The sequence below is a fragment of the Drosophila rhopaloa genome, unplaced genomic scaffold, assembly GCF_018152115.1.
Source record: "Drosophila rhopaloa isolate 14029-0021.01 unplaced genomic scaffold, ASM1815211v1 contig_203, whole genome shotgun sequence".
Classification (NCBI taxonomy): domain Eukaryota; kingdom Metazoa; phylum Arthropoda; class Insecta; order Diptera; family Drosophilidae; genus Drosophila; species Drosophila rhopaloa.
Window position 1 is genome coordinate 3,082,572 of NW_025335088.1, and position 26,243 is coordinate 3,108,814.

Consider the following 26,243-nt stretch of genomic DNA (forward strand, 5'->3'; position numbering starts at 1 on the left):
CGATATTGCTACCACTTTCCCATCCACACTGTCATGCCCATAGGCATTGTTGGGCTTTAGCCTCTTCATTTGATCTCTAATTTCTTCAGAATCTATGGCTAGAATTTCAGCAGCAGGACCAGGCGAAATGTCATGAATAATGACTCTGTTGCTGATTTTTCATCTTCTGTGACTAAGTCGAAAGGCTTGAACGTTCTTGCAATGAGTCAGCAAATCATCCTTATTCGCCCCAGTACGATCTGATCTGATTAAAGCAGGGGAAGCTTCTAAAATGGCTGCCGATCAGCATCAGGATCTATGGCACTAAGTTTACGGAGGAAAAAGTCTGACCTAGCATCGGAAAGCTCTTTTCTCAATAGCCCTTTAAAAACTGCTAAATCTTGGGAATGACGTGTACGCATCCGTCGTCGTAGTGCGGAGTCCCATTTTTTTTTTTTCAGGATTTATAAGGGTGTAAATTAGCTGAGGAACAATAGCAGAACATGCAGCAGTGGCGGTCTGAATTTTGAGGGTAAAATCATTTACGGTATCATCAATTCCCAGTGAACAACTCAGATATGTAGATTCATCGTATGGTGATTCTTAAAACGTTCAATATAAGCCCGGCGGGAGAGCAGCCTTGATTTTGCCAGTTGTGTGGAGGCAGCAGCACACAAAAGTAAATGTGATCAGAGCTAAATTTGTTTGATTCATGAACCATCAGAAAGTCGAAATTCCCTTGTATATATCAAAAATAAAAGTTTATGAAGTGCAATGTCTCACTCTGGTCAAAGATATATTTGGACGCTATACATCAGTTTTACGAAAATACTAAAGATTTTATAAGGCCACGGAATAGCGAAGATGTGTACACATTTTAATGTTGCCGCTACATTGCCAGCTAAGTTCAGAAGTCATTACTATGTATTTAAAGCCTAGCACACAGAGCGAAAAACGAGTTAACCAGTAATCACTAGCGATGTAACCAAGAAAATAAATCAGAAACTTAAAGATAAATTCTCATTATCCCCTTCATTTGGACATACGGCTCCCTGCTTTGGGGGAACTCGAGCAACAGCAACGTTTTCTTTAAACAGCGCTCACAATCACAAATCTTTCGAACAATCACTGGAACAACATGGTATGTTCAGAACGAAAACATCCACAGGGATCTTCGCATACCGCCGGTTATAGATGAAATATAAATACAACAAACTTACACTGCACCCAAATAATCTCGCACGGAACCTAATTTGGGTTTCGAACAGAACTAGCCTACATCGAAATGATCTGCCAGCCCAGCAATAATTATTTGGGCCCTTTAGTTTAATGTCAGTCCTCATGTCTGTTAGTTAAGTTTTATTTTTTAGGATTTGATCTACTTATTGTTAGTCTTATCAAAGAGAAGATCCAATAAGTAAAACATATATGTACGCAAAACAAAAATGAAAATTGTAATTTACCCATATTTTTAAATAAAATTTTTTCCGGACAATTACCAAAAATGTTATGGTTAAATTCCAATAATCATTTTTTTTGTGTACATATACATACATTTTGCTTTATTTATTGGATTATTATATTACTATTATATTTATTGTAATTTTTTTTTAAATATTGGAATTTCTTTATGGACACATTTCATAATTATTATTCGGCTTCTCCGTATGAATTGCAGTCGACACAGACAGGTGCTCACACCCTTAGAATACCCAAAAAAATGTTTTCTGAGAGAAAAATATAATTTATGGACTTAAAGACCAAATTAAAAAATATATATTCTGCAAAAGCGTATTACTATCTGTGGGTCGTGAGTGCAAGTCCTCTGCAGTATCTTAAAATATTATTCTACTATTCCGAAAGGGGCTATCAGAACAAAAAAAAACATAAAAATAAGAAAACAAGAAAGGAATCAAACTTCGGCAAGCCGAAGTTTATATACCCTTGCAGCTATTACAAAACTACTACATTTCGATTTCTACAAAACAATGAAGCTATGTCGATGTTGCGCTGCTTTTTGCCATCGATTCTATAGTTTATGATATTGCTGACCGAATTCGACAAAAGTAAAAGGGTAATTCTGATATAGTAAATAATTACTATTTCACAAATAAATAGAAAAACTGGCTGTTTAAATTTTTTTTTTTTTATCTTTTTTAATTTTTTTATGGGAGCTATATGATATAAATGTCCGAATTTAATTTAATCAAAACCGTAATTCCATAAAAATTAAAACTAACAAAGTTATACTTCTTTAGATTTATTTTTTTATTTACTGAAATTATAATACCCCTCTGCAAGGGTATAAAAAACTTCGCAAGCCAAAGTTTATATACCCTTGCATCTGTCATAGTGTCCAAAATGTTGCCCCTTACTGAGTTACAATCTTTTGACTTAAATTTTAATTTTTTTAACTATTTTCAGAACATGAAATCTGTGCAAAAAAATAATGTACCAATTTTTCTATGTCGTTTTCACATAGGTTTTATTTATGTTTGTGGGATTTGATGAAATTAGTGTATTGCCTAATACATTTTTCATCGAGTTCGCTTCCTTTTTGATAGGGTTATTACGTAGTATAGCTGTCCAAGATGTTTTATAAATACATTTGGACAATAAGCTAGTTTTACAGAGGTCAGGACCGAAAGTGGTAATTGCGGACTCTAATACAAAATTATTTTGTTTGGTACTTAACTAAAAGTATTTGAAATACTTTTTTTACATAGTCTCTGCAATCACATTTAAGGTATAAATAAATTGAAAACCTTTTTTATTAGATCTAATTTTAGATGAAGCAAACGATAATAATCTGAACTCTAATCTTATTAAGAGGGAGAATGTTGGAGCTGCCTATGAGTGCAATACATATCAAATGAACTCTGAATCTTCAATGTCTGCCGCCCAGAGTTTGGTTCAATCTGGAGCAATTGTGGCCAATCCGATTCCCCTTGGTTATAGTAGTACGTATGCATATATGCATAATATAATTAAAAGACTAACGAACTCTTCATTTAGTTGACTTCATAGATCAAAGGAGTATGCATTTATCACAAAGCCCGTTGCTGCGTACAGAAGGCACAAATGGTGATGCCCATGATGTCAATAAGATCGATCAAAACAGCTCTCCGCCAATCACAAGTACTTCATCAGACAATGGAACTAGTAGTTTTTCTTTAATCGTAAGAGCAACGGATAGCTCTAGCGGAGATACAAAAACTCCCACAGATTCAACCATTTCTCTGCACCGATATACGTCTCTTAATAATAGGCCACTACCCCAAGGTATAGTCAAGGCATGAACACGTTGATCAAATCCAATTTTAAAAGTTACTTCATTTCAGCTATTTCACAACATAATTGTTCTTCATTACATACAACTTCGACCAGTCCGATTAGTACCTTGTATTACCCTCAGCATAATAATCCGCGAACATCTCAGTCAACTTCGGTTGAAGAGCCAAACCGGGTTGCTTCCGATAAATATTTAACGGAGCCTCAAGATATCTCGGATTTCGTCACATATGTTTGTCAAGATTCTAGCCACACGACAACAATAACTGGACCAGTGGATAACCATCCATTTCAACACTCTCATACACTCCCACATTCTCACGTCTCACAAGGTCATTCGCCACATTTTCAAATCCATCAACAACTGCGAACTGCAAAATTAACGACTTCGCCGTCAACTCATTATCATAGTACAATGCTTCCGCCAATGCTGCCTCCAATGGCTCGACCTGTAGCTATAATTCGCAGTAGCAGTGATTTAACACTAGTCCAATCACCACCTCCTTCTTTGACGTTGACAAACCAATCTCCAAACTTGAACAGCAACAACTGTATTTCCAAAAATAGCTTGGAAACCGATAATATTAGACTTACAAATACCCTAGTCAATAGCCATAGTCCCGATAATACAGAAATTGTTACACAACACGAAATAACGGGAACTGCATCGCCTCAACCGCAACCTCACACGCCGGCATCAACAAGTCCCCAATCTTATCTTGATCCTGGTCGTTGTAAACTTTTATCAGCTGGATCGAACATAAGCAGAATTACTACGCAAATATATCCCCCATCAAATAACAGAGAATATTTTAATCACTTTCATTCGCAACCTTCCTCGGTAAGTATGATAAATTATTATTATTTAACTTAATAACTGTACTTGCAAAAAATGCTGATTAAGAATATATATATTGATAGAATCGGAATTGTCTCCTTTACTACGTTGCAAACTTTTAACTGAAATTATAATACCATCTGCAAGGATATAACTATTTTTACTTGGTTGGCATTTTTGAATATTTTTTAATGCAAAAACGAATAGTGTTATTAATACTGTGCTTTGTCAAACTCAATTTACGCTTTTCAGTGCTCACAGGTAATTTACAAGAAAAAGGCCAATAACAATATTGGGCAGTGTTTCAGACTATGAGTCAGGAATGAGTCTCCCAAAGGGGGCGAACAAATATGCAATTGTCAGATGGGTGTAACCATCTTCTTCTGTTCTGGATAGTATCTGGATAGTGACAGGGGAACCCTGTTTGTATGTGTTCTTGTTCTGTATTAGTGATAAATATACAGGCAGAATTAATTTTGAAATCTCGAAATATAGTGAAGTTTCGTGTGATGTCTTAAAAAATTTTGGCTTGGCATGACCATAGTTTTTTGGAGGTGTTACAGGCAGTGCCGCAAAAGTGGATTCCCAAGAAAGGGTAGGCGTCGAAATAGCCTTAAGAAGCACTGATTTCGCCGTGAGCGATAGTCCACTTACCTGAAGAAGGACAAGGTACCTAACCGTGGCAGAGTGCTTGATGGCGATATGAGTTCTGCCTGTTCAGGGAAAATCTGGCATGCTGAGACTTCTCAGGACTAACAGCACTATGCAGTACAGTCGTCGCCAGAAATTCTGGGCGAAGGAAGGTCCGACGTGTATAAAGAACAGGGCCCAGCACACTTCTTTTAGGGGCTCCAGCAAGTATTGGTCGCGTTGTAGACGTTAAGCCACGAACATCCACTGGAAAGGTACTACAAACAAGAAATGAACGAAGGAAATTAAAGTATAGACTTCATCTTTTAAAGGGCCAGATTTGATCAAAGGCTTGTTTCACATCCAAGAATATTCCTTAACAATATTTTTTCGTCTCAAAGGCTTTAAGAATATGATTGACCACACGATGCATTTATTCAGCAGGACTATGCAGACTCCTTAAACTAAACTGGTGGTCCGGAACTACTTCCTGGAGTAGATCAATACTCAAAAGCCGTTTCAGAATAATTCTCTCGAAAATCTTGGAAAATGTCGGCAATAGTCATGTGTGTCGGGAAGAGTCAGCACAGCGGGTTGAGACGCCTTCTTTGGGTGATAATTTGATTATGCGCGTTAAGAACGATATTGCTGCCATTTGTATACCCTTGCTGAGGGTATTATAATTTCAGTCAAAAATTTGCAACGCAGTGAAGGAGACACTTCCGACCTTATAAAGCTTTAAAGCTATCTGCTTGAATCTTGTCTTTCTATTGCAGGTAGTATATAAGTCGGAACGAGCCGAATTTGACATCTATATCATATAGCTCCCATAGAAAAATCAAAAAATCAAAATGAAAATTTTTTTTACTATGCTCTTTTCCTATTAAAAATATTTCTTTGAGATATTGTAATTATTTACTATATCAAAATTACGCTTTTAGTTTTGTCAAAATCAGACAACAATATCATATAGCTGCCATTGTCTGCTATTCTAATTATTACAGGCATAGAAATCGACTTATGCATACTAAATTAAAAATTTATGATTAATTCTAAAGAGCCTTATACTCTTTTTCTTTCCAAAAGCCTATCTTGTATTTTGGTTGGATTAGCTTTAAGATGTTAGCATTTATTCTTAATACTTAACCAAATAACTTAATCCTGATCATTTCCATTATGGTCAATTTAGTGGACACCTTATGAATTTTATTCCACTTGTTTTGTCGTGGTTGAATATCCGTTTTGTACTCCAATTAAGGAAAAAATATTTGTAATAGGTCATCTAATTGATGGTCTTTACTACTCTAACGCTTTTGTGAACATCCACTATTCTTGCAATTGGCCATCTGAAGGGGTAATATTTTTCATCGTATTTTCTATGTTTAAAATTCCTTTTTCCATTTTTATCTTTTCCGGAGGATGTATACATAGTCGTCTTTCCATTTCACTCCAAAGGATCTTATTCTTTTTCGATTTAGTTTCCTTGTTAGGTGATTAAATAATTTTTGTATTTTTTATTTTTGAAACAAACCTACTAATATATGATATGACTTTACCGCACTCCAACTTTTGAAAGCACCTTCAAAATAAGTACCATTGTAGAGATAGCCTATCGACGCCCTTCGATAGTTTCTCTTGTGGAGGTCGAGAAATAATTATAGTATTTTTGGTTTTGACCAGCAGGCCAAAGACATTTCATCTTTCAAGATAACTGTCCCAAACGAGCTTTTTGAAGTCATATGCGGGCAACTTTTGGCTGGATAATATGGTTGTAAAAGAGTTCGAAGCTAAAATAACTTGCCCGTGGGAGTAAAACTTCCTAGTCGAGGCCAAACCAATGTACCAACTTCGAAAAACTAACTTCTAACCTCCTTCTTTCCTATCAGAATGCAATAGCCTTTCCTTTGCATTTCATATTAATGTGTTTACAGAAACCTGGCTAAAACTGGAGATCTTTACCTCCGAAGTTTTTCCAGGTAAGTACACAATATAAAGGTATGACCGTCCCTCTAGACGGGGAGGTTGAGTCTTAAGGCAGGCTTGCACCTTGTGAGGTCAAAAAAATCAATTTTTTTTTTTGCAGTTTTGGATACATACATGTTTCAATTTTACTCTTCTAAAATTTCAAGTCGAAATCTTTTTAATTACGAAAGTTATCGGCCGTTTGGTGGACCGGTGTCAAGCGCGTTGCCATTATAGTGCAAATTTTCAAACGAGTTTTTCTCGAAACCATGTTTTCCGAGTTGGCGGAAGTCGTACAAGCCGCAAAAATTTAGCCATCGTCATGAAATTTTTTATACATGTTCCTCAGAAGTATGTGCATGGCATAGACTAGGATCTTTTGAAAATATAAAAAATTGTTTATTTAAAAAAATAATGAGTAACGAAAAAATGAGGAAAAAAACGATTTTTTTTTCAAAAGCTCATAATTTTGCATTTTTTATGTTTTTTCAATTATCCTAGTTCAAGCCATGCGAGCAAGTGTACAGATTAAGAATATATTCGTTTTTTGCGTTTCAGATTATTTCTTAAAATTCCAAAAAATCCGCCATGAGGACGAGTTTTTCGCGGACATGCCGGCATTGTTGGGTACTCCCCCTCCCCCCTTCGCTTGGATCGCACTCAAAAAAATTGTGTAGCTTCAATAAACTGTACCCTACAACTGGCTTAAATTTTATTCCCACACCTTCCATACTTTCCAAGAAATAAATTTTAGAAAAAAATCAGGTTTTGGGCGCCAACAAGGTGCAAGCCTGCCTTAATTGGAGTTGATTCAAACCTCCTCTCAGAGAAGTTATTTTTTGAGGAATTCAATACCATTGAATTTATTTGTGTAAAGTTATCGCTTCCTGGTAGCTCTATATACATAACTTGCTCATATATTCCGCCGTTGTCTGAACTTCCTGATTATTTAAATCTCCTTTCCGTTATTAAGTCTGTTGCAATTAAGCTTTCCGATAGGGATCAGTTGGTAGTTCTAAGTGATTTTAATATACCTGGAGTTACCTGGTCTACTGAGGATGAATCGAATGTCTTACTACCTATAGAACAACATAATTTTATTGACGGCCTGCTTAACATATCCTTATCTCAAGTAAACCATGTTCGAAATTCACTAGGTCGCCTACTTGATTTGAGTTTTGTATCAAATTTTGAAGGTGTGTTTTTGTTCAGAGTAGTAACCTGAAGATCCATATCACCCTACAATCGAACTAACAATTGACACGGATACAGAAAAAATTAGAAGAAAAATTAGAAAAATCAACCAAACGAATACATTGTTTTCGCAAGCAGACTATCCGTCAATCTCCAATAAATCACCTTGGTTTAGCAAAGACACACACTTAATAAATGTAAAGTCCAGACTTTTTAGGAAATATAAAAATACCTGTTCTCAATCTGTTTTTAATAAATATGTAAGTGCTCGGTCAAGATTTAATGTTCAGTGTTATAATAGTTACTTAAACCGTTGTAGTTACCTAAACCGCCTAAATCTAATTCTTATCCTTCCTCGCTGTCGTTCGAAAGCATGACGCAACCACAGATCAGGCAATATCCGATCTATATGCCCAATTTTTCAAACGACTTACTTTACTTTAGATCAATTGTCACAGCCTTGTTCTTACACCATGTCCAAATCAGACCTCATATTCTGTCCCACTTTAACAGAAAGCTCTTTTCATTTGGATCTTCTTCGTATTAAGCTTGTGTATTCGCCAGGGCCTGATGGTATTCCTGGGTGCGTGCTTAGGTATTGCGCTAAGGCCCTGTGCAAAGCTCTTCACAAGTTGTTTACCTTATCTCTAGAAACTTCCCAATTTCAAAAAATCGTTACTCCTCCTCCTTTATAGTACAATCGTTTCTCCTTGTTAACACGGATTTATTAAACGTAGATCCACTAACCTTCTAGAGCTTACTACATTTGTGATAAAGGGCTTCAATAGTAGTTTTCAAACAGACGTCATTAACAGTAACTTTAGTAAAGAATTTGACTCTGTACATCATTTACTTCTTGTTCAAAAACTTCACCTGTTATTTTCTCCAGTTGATCTCCTTATATGGATCTCAAGTTACCTGAATCTTTAGTAACCTCTGTCATATCCTCTACCTCCTCTTTGTTTTTCCATTTGTGCCGTCGTCTGTTCCAGTTTATTCAGTGGCCGTTGTTTCCTTGTCTTCTTTATGTTGCAGAACGATCTATTTGCCACGGTCGCCATGAAGAAATAGCCTATCGACGCAATTCGATAGTTTCTCCAGTGGAGGTCCAGAAATAATTAAAGTATTTTGTCTTTAGTCTTTGAAATTATAATTGAGAGCTCATAGCTGGCAACAGCGAGAGCGCGAGAGAAGTTGTGCATGCATATATCGGATGTTTCAGCAGTCAGCCTATAGAAATATGCTACCTTGCACTTTTCATATGTCATTTCGGTGATCGTATTTCTGTCGGCCGCTTGGGTTTAACGGCCGACACTTTTTGTTTACGTAAGTTGACTGTAACACAATGTTGGAATTGGTACAGTGCATACTCGCTACAAGGATATATGCATACTACACCATTATATGAATATATATTGAAACTTTTCCTTTTCAATAGCCACAATGCTGCTAAAAATGCAGAGGAAAATAGGTTAATACCAGCTTCTAATTGAATGTCATTACACACAAATACAAAAAGTATATATTCTATTTTTAGATTTTAATGCTTAAAAACAATGAAGTTAATGAATTTTCTAATTAATTTTTTGATCGTTTCTATGGCAGCTTTATGATACAGTCGTTCGATTTTTGTAATACTAAAACCGTATTTCTAAAATTGCTTAAAAATTTTATAGGTCGAAGAATATGAATATATGTTAAGAAACAACGAAGTAATAGGTCGTTCCAATAATACATAAGTTTGAATTAATTTTAAATGGAGTCCAAAAGAAAATATAAAAGGCTTGGCACTTTATTACTTTAACATATTGTAAAAATGAATTTGGGAATAAAAATTAATTTTATCTTCTTAATATCAAGATATTAGATCACTAATTCACATTTACATATAATCAAAAAACCTTTTAAAACTAGCTACATATTTATAAATTTAAATAGTTATGTAGCTTTGTTTTATGCACTTGAGGTTCGAAGTGGTGGCGATGCAAATTTGCTTCTCAAACCACTTTGTTCACTGCACTCCGTGTTTTAATGTTATTATGTTTATTTATGTGCATTTAAAAGTGGTTTGTTCATAACTATTATCATTAGGATGAATAAGGTACATATAAGGTTACATAAAGGTTCTATTGCATCCACAGACATTTTTGTGGCGACATGAAACTCGGGTCTGGGCAGTATGAAAATTGGTAACTTGTCAAGAGAAGTTGTTCTCCGTTTCGCTCCCTTTTTCGTACTGAATTATTGGCAGCTTCAGCTAAGACAAATTCATTGAGTTAACATATTAGATAACAGAGTGCACAGACTCTGGAATCCACACAAATGAAAATATATAGCAACTCGAACCAGCCCATCCTTGCCCGCTACCACGGCGTCGATGTGGCCGAATGTCCAATGTTGTGGAGGGCGATTGTCATCATGTATGATGACCAAAGATCCAACGTTTATGTTTGTCGTAGAGTGAGACCAGTTCTACGTTAATGTATTGTATTAATAATCTTGTTTGAATGCCGTCACGACATCAAAACGCTGAAGATTGGTCAAGTTTATAGTGTTGAATTGGCGCTCTGGTAAAGCACGCAGAGATTTTCCAATCAAGAGGTGACCCGGAGTAATTGCTCCATAATCACTCGTATCAATTGCCAATTTACCCCGAGCGTGAATTAAGAATGGCCTCAACTTCAGCCGCCACTGTGGTGAGGTCTTCGAGTGTCAGCCGTGTATTTCTGAGTGTTCTGTTCGGCAATCCCTTCGCGATTTTCACCGCCGCTTCCCAAAGCCCGCCGAAATGTGGTGCCCTAGGAGGTATAAAATGAAAGTTAATAATGTCAGAGGAACAAAATGCATTAATGGCATCTTGCGTGGTTCGGTCGAACATAAATTTCTTCAGTTCGTGGAGATTATTAGTTGGTAGCATTGTCACAATAAATGTCTGATGGCAATGCGCTTCGAGCTATCATTCGCTTGAGAGCAACGAGAAATGCTTTAGTCGATAGTTCTGACACGACTTCTATATGTACGGCCTTTTATGCCATGCAGACGAAGATTGACAGGTAAGACTTTACAGGACCCCTTCCACGAATGCGAATATAAGTGTTGATTGGACCGCAAAAGTCTATGCCACACTTGGAAAAGGGTTGTTGCGGCAAACGAACGCTCAGCAGGTAGTAATCCCAGTAATTGTCGGACGACGCGCCGTGCTAAGTCTCTGACGTTGACGATCCAAAATTCCAAGCGAGTGAGCGCCACCAATGGTTTGCTCCAGCGTGAAAGTTGCGAAGATGAAGATGTTGATACTGATACTCGATTGCCCACGAACGTCGATAGTGTAAGCCATTGAGTGCCATTTAGTATGCGGAAACTGATCGCATTCTAGTATTTTGGTGACTTGATCCTTTACGACTCGCAAAGTCGGTAATTCATCTGCTCCGGTTAGTAAATCGTCGACGTGAAATGAAGTCATTATAGCCGCAGCACCAATGGGATATTCGGGGCGATGAAGATCTGCTAAATGATGTAGGCTTCGTACAGCGAGATTTGGTGCGGAAGCCGTTCCGTATGTAACCGTGTTGAGCTGATATGTACTTAGTTGTTCACCTGGAAATGTACTGAAATTTGCGGTGGTTTATGTCTACATTTACTTGCCTGTACATTTTCGCCATGTCGGCGGTTAGGACATATCGTATTAGTCGAAAACGCAGCAGAAGCTTGTAAGATATCATTCAAGGAGACTTGATTCGACGTCTTGCATGACGCATCGAAGACCACTCAAAGTTTTGTGGACTCACTCGCTGGCTTCATCACACAATGATGAGGGATGTACTAGTGCGGGACCGATAAGTTAAAGTTTGTCACGAGCGCCATGTGGCCCATTTGTTCGTATTCGTTCATGAACATCCTATATTGGGTGTAGGTTTCCGGTGAACGGACAAGTCGCCGTTCGTCGCTGGGGAACCTTCGACGAGCAATATCAAAAGTGCTACCGAGCTGATCGGGAGTGTACTTAAATGGCAACTTCACGACGATTCTTCCATTTTCCTCTAAACGCTTAAAGTGCTCCTCACACAATTTGTGTTTGGGCTTGAGTCGCTTAGCCGATGTAGCAATTGTTTCCACCTCCCACAGACGCATTAAAGTTGTATCGATGGCGGATTGGCTTTAAGCCAGATACGCATAAGATTCCCTTGATTGATTTGAACGATGGCTTCCCGCGACTACCCATTCGAATAGCGTTTTTTGAAGAGTCGGCAAATGGGATCCGAGTTTGACTTGGCCCACAGCGAGGATATCGAAGAATTCCTCTGCGCCTAACAGCATATCAACGCTCCTGGAAAGATGAAATTGATCATCCGCTAACGGCATAATGGGCGGAAGATTCCAGGTCGGGTATCCGGAAGATATGCGATGGTAGGCGTTATGCAGAGATCGAGAGATAATTCAAAGGGCGAAAGTCGAGACTTTATTGTCGTTGATGTGCGATGCTTTATGTATATATGCGAGTCAAGCACGAGTCAAGGAGTGCTCTCCCGAATCGGTATGAACCCAGTGAGTCCTAAACTATCACCAATTGCTGTGGCTAAAATCACAAGTTACTCTAGCCACAGCAATAGATGATAGTTCGTCCTTTGCATCAGATTGCGCGTGAGCATGGGTTGCAGCTCCAACAGGATATGCCTGCGAACTAGCATGAGTTGGTGCTCCGCTGAATTGTGGTTGAGAATAGGCAATTGTTCCACCAGGCTGTGGTTGCGAATGAGCATACGTAGTTGCGATCGGTTGCTGTGAATCCAAATTCCGAAACTGGTCGCATGCCAGGAGTCTGTGCCCACTGCTGGAGCACAAAATACACATGGCCTTGGTGAGCGCAAATGAAGAGTAGTGAGCGTTATTAGATGCAGACCAATTTGGTTTCGAATGGAAAGCCCTCCGAGTTTGATTCGAGGAGGTTCTGCTGGACACTAAGTTCTGACAGTGGCTTCAAGTACATTGACGCACTGATTCCAGGATGGCAACGACGAGAAGTCTAGCGATTCGTTTTATTTGTTTCGAGTTTGCTGATCGCACTTGTCCATGATCAAGGAAATTAGCATTGATTGCGAATTTTTTCAATCCGAGCCAAGCGACGACAGAGAGCTGAACAAAGCGGATGAATTATCGATGAGTCTGCGTAATTGATGTGAGATTGTAAGTTATTGCGTCCATAAATTTTAGGACCTTTAGAAAGTTCTCACTGGTGACTGGGAACGCCTATACTGCTTCCAGTGGTGGGCCCTTCAGACAGTTGTGAAGATCGTTGAATTTTTCGATGGATGACAAATTATCGCGAGCAGTGAGCTGCGTAAAAGACTTTATGAAGTTTTTGTACTCCAGTACCATTGAACGTGGGCAGCTGCTGTGGTACTGGACTCCATCATGCTGCTTAGATCTTCGCCGAGGAGTTGTTAGATAGCCAATTTGGTTCTCGATGTCAACCCGCCCGTTGTCGGTTGAATGCAACGTTTCAATTTTTGGATTGAATGGTTAGTGCCTTCCTAAAGTAGGACTCCAAAATTGTGTGCAGACGGCGCGATCGACAAAGGCAAGGTTTTTTGCACGTTTAAATAAGTAATTATTATTGTATTTAAAAATTTAACTAACACACGTGCCCCACATTGGGCGCCAAAATGGTGCATCCACAAAATGTTCTCCGTTTCGCTCTGTCTCAACATAATTAAGTTAACATATTAGATAACAGAGTGCACAGACTCTGAATTTAATACAAATGAAAATATACACAGGGAAAAACGTAGTTTGAACGAACAGGTTCATTAGGATGGATAAGGTAAGATGACTTTCACACTTTTTGGTTCATTCTGTGGATATATATCCAGGAGCATTTTTCATTGAATGAAAATTGTGTTTTTAGTCGTATTTAATTAATTTCACTTCAATTTCGCGCTTGCCCGACCGAGTTGTCCCTTTTCGAGTGTCCTCTTTTGTCCGCTATCCTGATTCACTTGAAAGTTGTTTTGGGCTCAGGTCGTGTTGTGTAGAAAGTCCCACCAGATAAAGCGTGGTTCGTCTGCCCCTTTTGGCCTTTCTGCCCCTCTTCTGGCTTCCTCGTTCTGGATTGACAGGAATGGTATAAGGTGAATTTCACCACTTTTATTCGAACTTATTCACGGGGATGTGGAGAGTCCCGAGTTACTATTACTATTCTAACTACGATATTTACGAACTTTTTAGAGTAATGTGACTATAATAGACTATACCATATTATTTTTAATACCGTTGTATTTTATCCTAGTTTGTCTGTTTCTATATTTTCCTTTTTCTCTTCACGCGATCTAGTTTTTTACACCCCTTGAGGAATAGGGCCCCTTGTTTGTACCGTCCTATCTTCAGACCTTGTATGATTTCGTCAATAAGTCAGTTTTTAATACAAGAGTAGCAAGAGTTCTTATAGAATCACTCTAAGCTAAACTTTCTGTAATGTTCGTTCTGTGCATTAACTTATTTAAAAACAAGAGAGAACGCTATAGTCGGGTGCCCCGACTATCAGATACCCGTTACTCAGGTAAAGGGAGTGCGAGGGAGATGGAGATAGAAACTTTGATCACGCATAACTTTTTAACGAATGGTCCGATTTGAAAAATTTCTTCTACATTTCGATAGGTATTGATAAACACAATAAAACTGAATTTTTACTTTTCCGAAATATTTAAATTTTTAAAATCGTATCTAAGCGATTGTGGGCGTTAAAGGGGGCGTGGCACCTTTTTGAAACAAACTTGCGCTGCGTAGGAACTCCTAAAATCTGCATGCAAAATGCCAATCTTCTAGCTTTTATAGTTTCCGAGATCTCAGCGTTCATACGGACGGACAGACAGACGGACAGACAGACGGACAGACAGACGGACAGACGGACATGGCTATATCGACTCGGCTAGTGACCCTGATCAAGAATATATATACTTTATAGGGTCGGAAACGCTTCCTTCTAGCTGTTACATACTTTTGCACGAATACAATAAACCCTTTTACTCTACGAGTAACGGGTATAAATAGGCACAAAGTCCAATTTTATGTATCGTCTTTCTATTTTCTTTGGGTTTACTTTACTTTTGCTCGCTTTTGGTAAATTCATTTGTATTATATTCATCTTGGAATACTAATGTCTTTCAAGGTTTTTCTTCGTACAACCTCTTTTAAATCAAACAGCTAGTTAGTAACTTATTATTTATTTGCCGGTAGATTTTGATATTTAAGCCATTTTCAAATATAAAATAATATATTTTTTGAACTCGAGTTCCAATCCAATTCGACGGGGTCATTTCAACCGGATCATCCGTGTAAATTCTGTCTACAAATAAATGAGACAATTCACCTAATGCCTTCCACCCATAGAGTTCACCCGTTCGAAACGGTTAGGATTTTTGGCAAATGTGAAAATCCGATTCCCACAGAGCACATCCACCATCCACCATCCGAAAACAGCTGATTTGAACAGCTGTGGCTAATAATTCTAGCCTGTTGCATTTTGCACAACACTTAAAGTGAGCACAACAGCGCTATAAATGATGCTTGTTAACAGACTGCAAGAGAACTATGCGAACAACCAAATCGGACTAATATGTCTGCAGATTATTCCCAGCCTGCAGAAAAAGTTAAATATTGTCTAAATGGTAACAAATCAAGTTCATTAAATATAAATAGGTTGGTTTTTTGTTTTATTATATTATCATATTTCATTATATTTTTAATGTCAAGGATGGCAGACAGCCAAGCTCAATTCAATGACATTAAGCTCCAGCCTTTCTCGAGCATTATCTCATCTCCACAAGCTCGGCATTGTGGTCAACCTTTTCGCGCTTTGCGGGGTCCGCAGAGCTGCCTGAGCGTTGACTTCCGCTTTCATGTCATCGGGGTCCACATCTAAGACCTTCACAAAGTATTCCCTAGTACCTGCAATAAATATATTTTATTAGTTAATTGTAAACCACAAATATAAGTCTAGGGACATACCCTCGTTCTCCGCGCCTATGAAAGAGTGGAGTAACTCTTAGTGCTGCCGCACGAAGCCCCACCGCTTGGCCCCCTTTTTTTCTTGCCTGAAAATATTACCCATTTATTGTTGCACGCATATAAGTTACCTGTACTTATTAGGGACTGAAAACAATAAATTATTACAAATATAAACAGGCACTCTCTCACTGACTCGATTTTCCTATAAAGGTAACTTTCTTTTTTACATTGGGCTACCTTTATAACTCGAGTTACGAACAGTTTTTTGGTTTGGATTTTGTTGTGGTAGGTAAGGAATTTTTTTTTGTATATAATATATAATATGCCCACTATTTGAATCTTCGCTAAAAAAATGTTGTGATGGTGGTGCTAGTATCAAAATGTTGGCTGTCTTTCCTTTAAGTTACTTAATTTGACAATATAATTTTAAAAAATGTGCGTGGTACGACCAGTTTTAAATTTGGGAGGACCATAGCGTAACACAAACATACCGAACAAAACTCAGCATAAAGAAGAATCGAGTCTGGATTCAAAAAAAATAGATGGCAATATAAAAAAAATTGGTATTTCGGAGGTTTTGGCCAACGAGTCACTTACCCAAAAAATTTCCTTATGTCCAACAGGAAAAGCGGAATTTATAAGAACATACAACAAAAGAAAAGGATTTTTGTTAAATTGCAAACAAGAAAATTCCGGAATAATGAATTTTCTTGTTTGCAATTTGACAAAATCCGTGCGCACAACCAGACCAGAACTTCACCAACATAACTTTCTAAAATTTTTTTTTTGGATAAAATTTTTAGTCTTGCATTTTCTCAGGCTTCTATCGCGACACCCATCACTTGCCGTTGTTCTCTAACATAACAAAAAGTGCACTAAGCTTAACTTGCATTTAAGATTTTTTTTCACTACTTCTTGCTCTGATTTTGTATATGATTGTGCCGTTTTGAGGCGACAGGGCAAAAGCAACGACATAATTTCGGACCTTAAACAGCTGCGAGATAGAATTTGATTCGCCGCTAATTTTTTTATTTTGCTTTTATTTATGCGTTAATTACGTTAGGGGCTTGGCTGGTTTGTGGTAGCAAACTAAAACTAGTGCCTTGGCTGGTAACCCTGACTGATCCTCTGCCGTCAGCAGTAACCTATAGTTTCCGGGATGTAATTAACCTTCTAAATCAACCGTGCGATGACAAATTTTTACGAACCCTAATTACAATAGAAACACTCTCTATATAATTGCTGACTAACCTTCATTTTTTCAATGTGTCTCTGAGATCAGTAGAATGTTGCGTTCCTGGAGGAGGTGTTTAATCTCAAGAGATTTTCCAACTAAGTTGTTGGCGTTCCAAATTTTTTTTAGTTTTTGCATTTGATAGGGCAACATTTAAGCAACATGTGTGAATTTTTTTATCCAAAGATATAAAAAATTGAGTGAGATATAGGCAATCTCCGGCGGCGCCTCGAAGAAAACACGTTTTACGGTGTACACGATAACTGGTCACATAATTATCTGATTTAAAATAAGAAAGGAAAGCTAACTTCGGGCGGAGCCGAAGTTGATATACCCTTGCAGAATATTCTTTAAATTATATTCTCCAAAATTATTCATATGATGAAGTCTTAATAATCATAAAAAGTCCCAACTTCCTAACTTTAAAAACACCAAAGTTATGGCATTTCCAATCGTTCAGTTAGGATATAGTCGGCCGATCCTTATGAAATTTGTTAGGTCGGATTGATTGGCCAAATATAAAACCCATATAAAATCCCAAAATCCTAACTTAACAAACACCAAAGTTATGGCATTTCCGATTAATCAGTTATATGGCGGCTATAGGATATAGTCGGCTGATCCTTATGAAATTAGATAGGTCGGATTGATTGGCCAAATATAACACCCATAGAAAATCCCAACTTCCTAACTTTACAAACACCAAAGTTATGGCATTTCCGATCAATCAGTTATATGACAGCTATAGGATATAGTCGGCCGATCCTTATGAAATTTGGTAGGTCGGATTTATTAGCCAAATATAAAACACATAGAAAATCCCAACTTTCTAACTGCCCATAAGTTCGGAAGTTTTACTCGGATCGATCTAAAATTTTAACACAATAGTCTCGAGATGTTGTGCATTTAGAAAAAAAATGCAAACAATATTTGAATACTATACCCCGCCCTTAATCCATTAATAAATTCCAGAAGCCTTTCCTGTTGTTCCTCTTTCATGGCGAAGCACTTCTCCTTGTCCTTTGTCTCATGGTCACCAATACATCAGACACACTATGGCAAGAGTAAGCAAACATTTTTAGGATGTCCAAATTCTTGACTGAAACAGCGGATTCAGGGTTCCGAGGGTTGTGTCCCAAAGCCTTAAGTGTCGCAGTCATTTCTGTTATTTCAGTGGGTGCATTAAGTCCCTTGACGATGACCCGAACGGCTTGAAATGTCCTGACAGGGCTTCCATTATCTTTGAAAAGCTTCTAGACCTCACGGTACACACTGCCGTCATCCAAAGTAACCCCAAAGAAAGATTAAAATCAGTAATTAAGTGATTTGGTTTGAGAAGAGGCATTGCGTGGGGACACTGGATGAAACACTGGATCAGACAAACTACGGCCAACCTCAGGCGTGATGATTGATTATTAATAGCAGTGGAAGTAATTATATCATTATCATCGTTATCAGAAAAATAGCAAAGCTTTTGTTCCCCTATTTGGGTAGAGTCTCCTCCATTTAAAGGTGGTGATTGTATGATCATACCAGAGGCTGCAGCTTAAGGACATTTATGATCGCCAACGGGGCTTAGCAGCGATGATTTATTGGTACCACCAGGTACTTCAAGATTTTTTTTCTGAGGTTATTTACCTGAGTACTCCGTTCTTAATTGGAACAAGGGAGCAGGTGTCTGCTGCTCGTCGTTAACTTCTGCGGCGTCTCTCGAAATTGGCTTTTGCGGCTGAACAAGGACTTCAGATGTTATGCGAACCTTTCTAGCGGGGCCGTGTATCGCGATTGAACTGAGAGGTCGCGGTTATCGCCCAGCAAATATTAAACAGGTTTGTTTTTTCTAATTTTCAACTTCCGAAGCAACCTGGAATTTCTTCTTCGACACTTATCTATGGCATATTCAAAAACAAACTGCTGTCCTGATTGGGAGTCCCCCTTAAGCCTAAGCGGCCTTTACTGAGTGAGGAAGGAAAGACGAAAGCTTACTCAACGCAGTGAAGGAGACATTGCCGACCCTATAAAGAATATATATATTCTTGATCAGTATCACCAGGAGGTTCGATCTAGCCATGTCTGTCTGTCCATCTGTCCGTCCGGCCGTCCGTTGCTACGGAAACTAGTCTCTTAGTTTTAAAGCTATCTTCTTGAAATTTTCCCAAACATTTTTCTTTTTATTGCAGGCAGTGTATAAGTCGGAACGATCTGACTCGGGCGACTATATCATATAGCTCCAATTGAAAAAACCCAAAAATTAAAAAAAAAATAAAAATTGTATTTTGCTGGTTTTCTATTTATCAAAGTATTCCTTTGAGATATGAAACAACTTAGTAAATTATATAAGTAGTCTTAACATAATATTATCTTAACATCGCTTTTTAATTTTTTTATTGGTTTCTTCAGATTGATGTGCATATTAGTTTTGTATTGGTTGGTTGCTGCTGGTTGATAAGTCCGACAGCGATTTGACGCTTACTAAATTTCTTGGGATGTTTTTTGTTACTTTGTTAATAAAGTTTGCGGTTGAATGGTGTAGAAGATATTGGAGGTTAAGCCTTTTAACATCTATTTTTGACGATGTGGCTTATTTGTATGAATCCGATCGTCCTGAAAGTAATTATGTTTATTTCCTACGATTGGTTGTATATTTGTCACTTGCCCTGGCTTGATTCTCCCACATAATTCTTGTTTTTGTGTTGTGTTACCTATTGTGCTGTGATTTTTTACAAAGGTGCTTTTGAGTGTATAACTTACTTACTTTGGCCATTGTTTTGCATACATGTTGCATGTTGCGGGTCTGTAGCCCTCTGTATATATAAGATTATACATTATCACTGGGATGATATTTATAGCTGTAGCATTAAAATGATTAATAGTCCGACAAAACGAGTGATTCACACATCGGAAGGTTTCTTTAAGAGGTGGGTATACAAACCCTTAAGAAAAAGCAATAATTTCAAGCAAGAGTGCGAAAATACAATTTTTTGATAATAAGCTATTGGGGCCTTTGGGGATAAATGTAATTTAAGCCCTTTTGGATTTTTACACCTCACCCTACACAATATAACACAATACTTCTTTCAGAAGTTATTAAAAACAAGAGAGAACGCTATAGTCGGGTGCCCCGACTATCAGATACCCGTTACTCAGGTAAAGGGAGTGCGAGGGAGATGGAGATAGAAACTTTGATCACGCATAACTTTTTAACGAATGGTCCGATTTGAAAAATTTCTTCTACATTTCGATAGGTATTAATAAACACAATAAAACTGCATTTTTACTTTTCCGAAATATTTAAATTTTTAAAATCGTATCTAAGCGATTGTGGGCGTTAAAGGGGGCGTGGCACCTTTTTGAAACAAACTTGCGCTGCGTAGGAACTCCTAGAATCTGCATGCAAAATGCCAATCTTCTAGCTTTTATAGTTTCCGAGATCTCAGCGTTCATACGGACAGACAGACAGACAGACGGACAGACGGACAGACGGACATGGCTATATCGACTCGGCTAGTGATCCTGAACAAGAATATATATACTTTATAGGGTCGGAAACGCTTCCTTCTACCTGTTACATACTTTTGCACGAATACAATATACCCTTTTACTCTACGAGTAACGGGTATAAAAACAGATTTCGAGTTTATATGGAATCATTTAATTGCTAGCTTGGCGGGGAATGTAACGTCCATAGGTTTGTGTGTCGTTAAAAGGGTATTTTAGAATGGTATCCTTCTACCAAATCATAATTTGTGTTTAAAAAATATTTACAAAATATTGAAGGGTAAATACAATGTATGCAAGAAACTTGAATACTTTATTAAAGAAGGACGAGAGAGCACCTTTTTTCATATGTTGTCAAAAAACTTGATTATGTTTTATTCGATGACTTAGATTTATTGGAGCCCATGTCTGGTTGTTAAAGACTATCCTAGGGACATGCGAATGCTAAGGATGCGGTCGAATTCGAGACGACTGTCCAGAGAAGCGGTTCTGCTCCTGCGTGTAGCATGACCTTCAGCGATTGGCCAATGAATCCATTACCTGTGGGGAACAATCGGTGAATGAACTTGGCGTATCTATTGAGATAGGATTTCCAACACATTGGCAGTGTCCTCGAAATGTGTTTGATTTGTTTTTCTGGCCCATTTTTATTGTTGTTTGGCGAACTAACTAGAACTTACTGTAGTTCAAGTTATTTTCCATGGCAAAACATTTAATTTGGAAATTCGATTCAAAGGGAACCATGCCTATTCGCTGAGTTTGTTCTAAATGAATATATTTCTAAACAAGATGGTGGACTATTCGGCTGGAAAATTATCAATCTAAAAATGGATTGTTGCTTATCAGTGATTGATATTCGACGAAGTTTGGAAGAGATATTGGAGCGTATTTATATTAATGGACTATTTTGTTTTCAATTTTTAGCTTTTGGGATATGCCGGCTCCATTTCCACAATGTCTGGTGTTATAAGTCCAACAGATTTGAGTCTTTATTCAGCTCCAATGGCTGTATCACGTTCAAGTGGCAGGACTAGATGGAACGAAGGGGAGCATAATATAATTCCACATTCTGTATCTAGTACAAACATAGAAAACACCCAAGTAATTTTAATGGATGATTGTAAGTTTTTAATTATGTTTGGCGTGACTAATTTTTAATTTAATTTAGAACTCATTTCAGCGTCTGGACGTTATATAGATGACTACTCCAACCGTGACTATGTATCATGATCTAAGATCAATGATATAAAAGTGATTAAACTCTTCGGCTTGGGCATGCCAAAACAATAATAAAATAGGAGTACCTTAAATACATAGAATAAAACCAAAAGCAATTTAATTTAACTGAAACAATCGATAATAACACTACGCTTTATATTTAAATATAGTAAGGCGGAATTGAAATAAGGTAATTGGTCATACGTCTATATAATTACACCGGTATAACAATAATGCCTGTAAGCCAGGAGAAAGAAATTATTAAAGAAAAACTGCAATCGGGGTAGTTGCTTTAAAAAGCTCAATAAACGTACCGGATCTCATTTCGTTTTCTTCTTTTAAAAACATGAAAACATTAATAATAGAAGTATAGACCTGCACGAGTACACTCAAAGTGTGTTTTAAATCACTTTAAAAAAAGGTTGACAACTCAAAAAAAAATTGATAGCTCGTCTTCTTAATTTTTTTATACAAAATTGATTGAATCATCGGAACTGTGAATACCAAGATAATTTGATAACGCGGCCCAAATTTGACTTCAGAGAAAGTACTTATTGAAACTAGCTACAACCCATTGGCTATTGCGTAAGCCATTTTAAAATTAGTTTTAAGGCCTTCGGCATTATTAAATAATATGTAGCTCTCAACAAATCCGACAAAACAGTATTCTGCCTGCACCACACTAGGTAATCTTTTTCAAAATTAAGCCAGTTCTTACTGTAGTTTTCTAATTGCTATAAAAGACTTAGCTAGTTTTGATGAATACTTTTGAAATTCCAATTTAAAATTTATTTTCTTGTTGGGCAGTGGAATTAAAAAATTAGTTTCCGTTAGATTGGAGGTCAACATCATAGTTATTTTTGTTCACATTATACAAATCTTCTGCAGAGTATCAGAAAGAATGTCTAAAAAAGATTGTGGATTTTTTTGTTTTTGACTTAGAATCATAGTGTTATTTAAGTTTTGCAGAACTCTAGTAACCAGTATAGCGTCTTCTGGGCAATTTACAATTTCGATGCTAGCCATACTGAACAATAACTAAATATTACTTAATATACATATGATAATTTAAATACATTTATAAGAGCCTTACAAAAAATAGTTCTGTCATGATATTAAAAAGAGTTTATTAAAGCTTTTAATTTTAAAAATTATAAAGTAAATTCTTATGCGAAAAATAATTGTATCTTTAGAATTTATTTTGATGGTGAATTTAAATTCAAATGTCAAAAATAAGGAATATAATGAATAAAATGTTATGACAATAGTAGCAGTACTAACGAAAGTATCGCCACAATAAAGTGTATATATGACTTATAGAGGAAAATTCTAAAATAGATTATGTCCTATATGCTCAAAGATTATAATCATTGCTTTTTTAAAATGTTGAGTGAACTTTAAAAGGAGTTCCAATATAATACGCTCAATATTTATATTTTTTTAAGAGCTTTAATATTGTAAATTAAAGACTCTTTCTGTTTTTATTTATTTAAGTGTAAGAAAAAAATTATAATAAGTGCCTGAAATAATGTCTATCATATTGTCAAAGTTAGTTTGATTTTAATATTTTGTAGTCGTAAGTTCTGACGTGAATAATATTAAAATAACACTTGTAGTTAAAATTAATGTTTTTCGAAAAAATAATTTTTCTAAGTTACTTATGATGTCGTGGGCTCACATAGTGATATAATAGGAATTCACTCAACTTGGTCACATTGAGTGGGAATCTATTTTCACAGGTCTCCGACCTAAGAGTTTCTTTTCAGTTTAAATTTAGTTTTAACGTTTGTTAATTTTGAAATTTATAAAATGTTAGTACAATAACAAACAGAAGTTGATGGCAAAGGGCATGTGAAAAACCAAACAATATTCAAACTAATTATAGGAATTGGCTGTGAATATAATCTTACGCTAACGCTGTTTGTAATTTATATTTAAATGAAAGTGCTTATTATGAAACAAATTATATTGTATTGCAATTTTTATATATACATATAAAAAGTATAGACTGCAACAGAAAGGAGACTTGGTAATAATTTAAGAAAATATTTTATTAAAGAAGACAATTAAATATTAGAATATTACATTCGGAAAAATGATCTGCCTGCCTACGCTTTAACGGAGTTTTACTCAAGAAAAAATGGAATTGCATATGGGATGGGAGTACATTTAAATGGCACAAGGTATAGTAGAATTTTAAAGATCCTTGCATGAAGTCAGGCAAATCTTGAATCTGCTGAGCGATACACCTTGCCGAGAAGTTCCAGCCTTTATTTATTGGGATTTACGCGGGATGCAACCTGAATATCACTGTCTTATATTCTTTCTTCTAATTTACGCGAAAAGAAAGGAAAGTCATTTGTGTTGGGTATAAAGCCTAGTATTCAGATCGACGAAAACCGTACGCCAGTCATGAGAGAGAGCGAGAGGCAAACAGCTGGCGTTCACTTTTCGTCGGGCCTTTTTTTCACGTCGGTACTCAGCTCGACGAAAAAAATACCAGAATATTTCATAGCGTTGCCAGTCTGCTGAAATGAACTTTGGGTGAACCCTAGCGAAAAGATTAAAAAATTTAATCTTTTGGCGTGCGCTTCTCACTGAACATTATAAGAAATGGAGGGAAAAACTCAAAAAACTCGCAAAAGTCGATTGCAGGAGTTTACATGTGAGGACATGTGCCTCTTGTCAGACCAAAATGTTTTTTAGATCAAGAATGTACGAAAAAACACAATAAAAGTGCAGCTATGAACTTTAAATTAGCAAATAATTATCAGTAAATTAAAAAAAACACATGTTAAATTTAAATTGTATTGTTTTTTCTTTGTTCAGCGGCAGACTTTTCTTGCCATGTAGTTAATAATATCGTTTATAGGCTCTTTCCCGATACGATATTTGAATTTTAACTGCTTGTCAACAAGCCCAGCTGATTGACAGTACGACCGTAGCACGCTTAAATCTGATGAACTCTCGAAATTTTGGTCACACTGGAAATATTGAAGTTTTTACGTTAGCATACTCGTTTGTCGATCTGGATACTAGGCTTTAACAAGAAGTTCCTTGCACGAAATAAGCTGTGACATAACTTTGGTGTTTGTAAAGTTAGGAAGCTGGAATTTCCTATGGGTTTTATATTTGGCCAATCAATCCGACCTACCAAATTTCATAAGGATCGGCCGACTATATCCTATAGCTGCCATATAACTGAACGATCGGAAAGGCCATAACTTTGGTATGTTTAAAGTTAGGAAGTTGGGATTTCTTATGGGTTTTATATTTGGCCAATCAATTCGACCTACCAAATTTCATAAGGATCGGCCGAGCATATCCTATATCTGCCATATAACTGATTGATCGGAAATGCCATAACTTTGGTGTTTGTTAAGTTAGGAAGTTGGGTTTTTCTATGGGTTTTATTTTTGGACAATCAATCCGACCTATCAAATTTCATAAGGATCGGCAAACTATATCCTATAGCTGCCATATAACTGAACGATTGGAAATGCCATAACTTTGGTGTTTTTAAAGTTAGGAAGTTGGAATTTTTTTTGAGTATTAAGAATGCATCATATGAATAATTTTGGAGAATATAATGTATGTTCGGCTCCGCCCGAAGTTAGCTTTCCTTTCTTGTTATACCCTTGCAGAGGGTATTATAATTTTGGTCAAAAGTGTGCAACGCAGTGAAGGACACATCTCCGACCCTATAAAGTATATATATTCTTGATCAGGATCACCTCCTGAGTTGATATAGCCATGTCCGTCTGTCTGTCCGTCTGTCTGATTCTACGCAAACTAGTCTCTCAGTTTTAAAGATATCGAATTGAAACTTTGCACACACCCTTCTTTCCTTTGCACGCAGTATGTCGGAACGGCCGGGATTGGCCGACTATATCCTTTAGCTGCCATATAACTGATTGATCGGAAATGCCATAACTTTGGTGTTTGTAAAGTTAGGAAGCTGGGATTTCCTATGGGTTTTATGTTTGGCCAATCAATTCGACCTACCAAATTTCATAAGGATCGGCCGACTATATCCTGTAGCTGCCATATAACTGATTGATCGGAAATGCCATAACTTTGGTGTTTGTTAAGTTAGGAAGTTGGGATTTTCTATGGGTTTATTTTTGGCCAATCAATCTGACCTATCAAGTTTCAAAAAAATCGGCCGACTATATCCTATAGCTACCATATAGCTGAACGATCGGAAATGCCATAACTTTGGTTTTTTTACAGTTAGGAAGTTGGGATTTTTTATGAGTATTAAGAATGCATCATATGAATAATTTTTGAGAATATAATGTACATAATATTCTGCAAGGGTATATCAACTTCGGCTCCGCCCGAAGTTAGCTTTCCTTTCTTGTTATACCCTTGCAGAGGGTATTATAATTTTGG

General features: G+C 36.9%; 1 protein-coding gene across 6 annotated transcripts in view; it reads left to right on the plus strand.

Annotated features, from left to right (window-relative positions):
- Positions 1-23,947, plus strand: part of LOC108044208 (nuclear factor 1 C-type) — a 64,001-nt gene extending 40,054 nt beyond the window's left edge. For 5 of the 6 annotated variants that reach the window (XM_017123119.2, XM_017123117.2, XM_017123118.2 and 2 more), the window contains 5 exons: positions 2,757-2,939; positions 2,995-3,261; positions 3,321-4,111; positions 21,555-21,750; positions 21,811-23,947. In XM_017123119.2, coding sequence (XP_016978608.1) covers positions 2,757-2,939; positions 2,995-3,261; positions 3,321-4,111; positions 21,555-21,750; positions 21,811-21,860 — 1,487 coding nt within the window. In that variant the 3' untranslated portion in view covers positions 21,861-23,947. Of the gene's footprint in view, positions 1-2,756; positions 2,940-2,994; positions 3,262-3,320; positions 4,112-21,554; positions 21,751-21,798 lie in introns of all 6 variants that reach the window. The other variant, XM_017123121.2, reaches the window with a different exon arrangement.
- Positions 23,948-26,243: the final 2,296 nt, after the last annotated feature.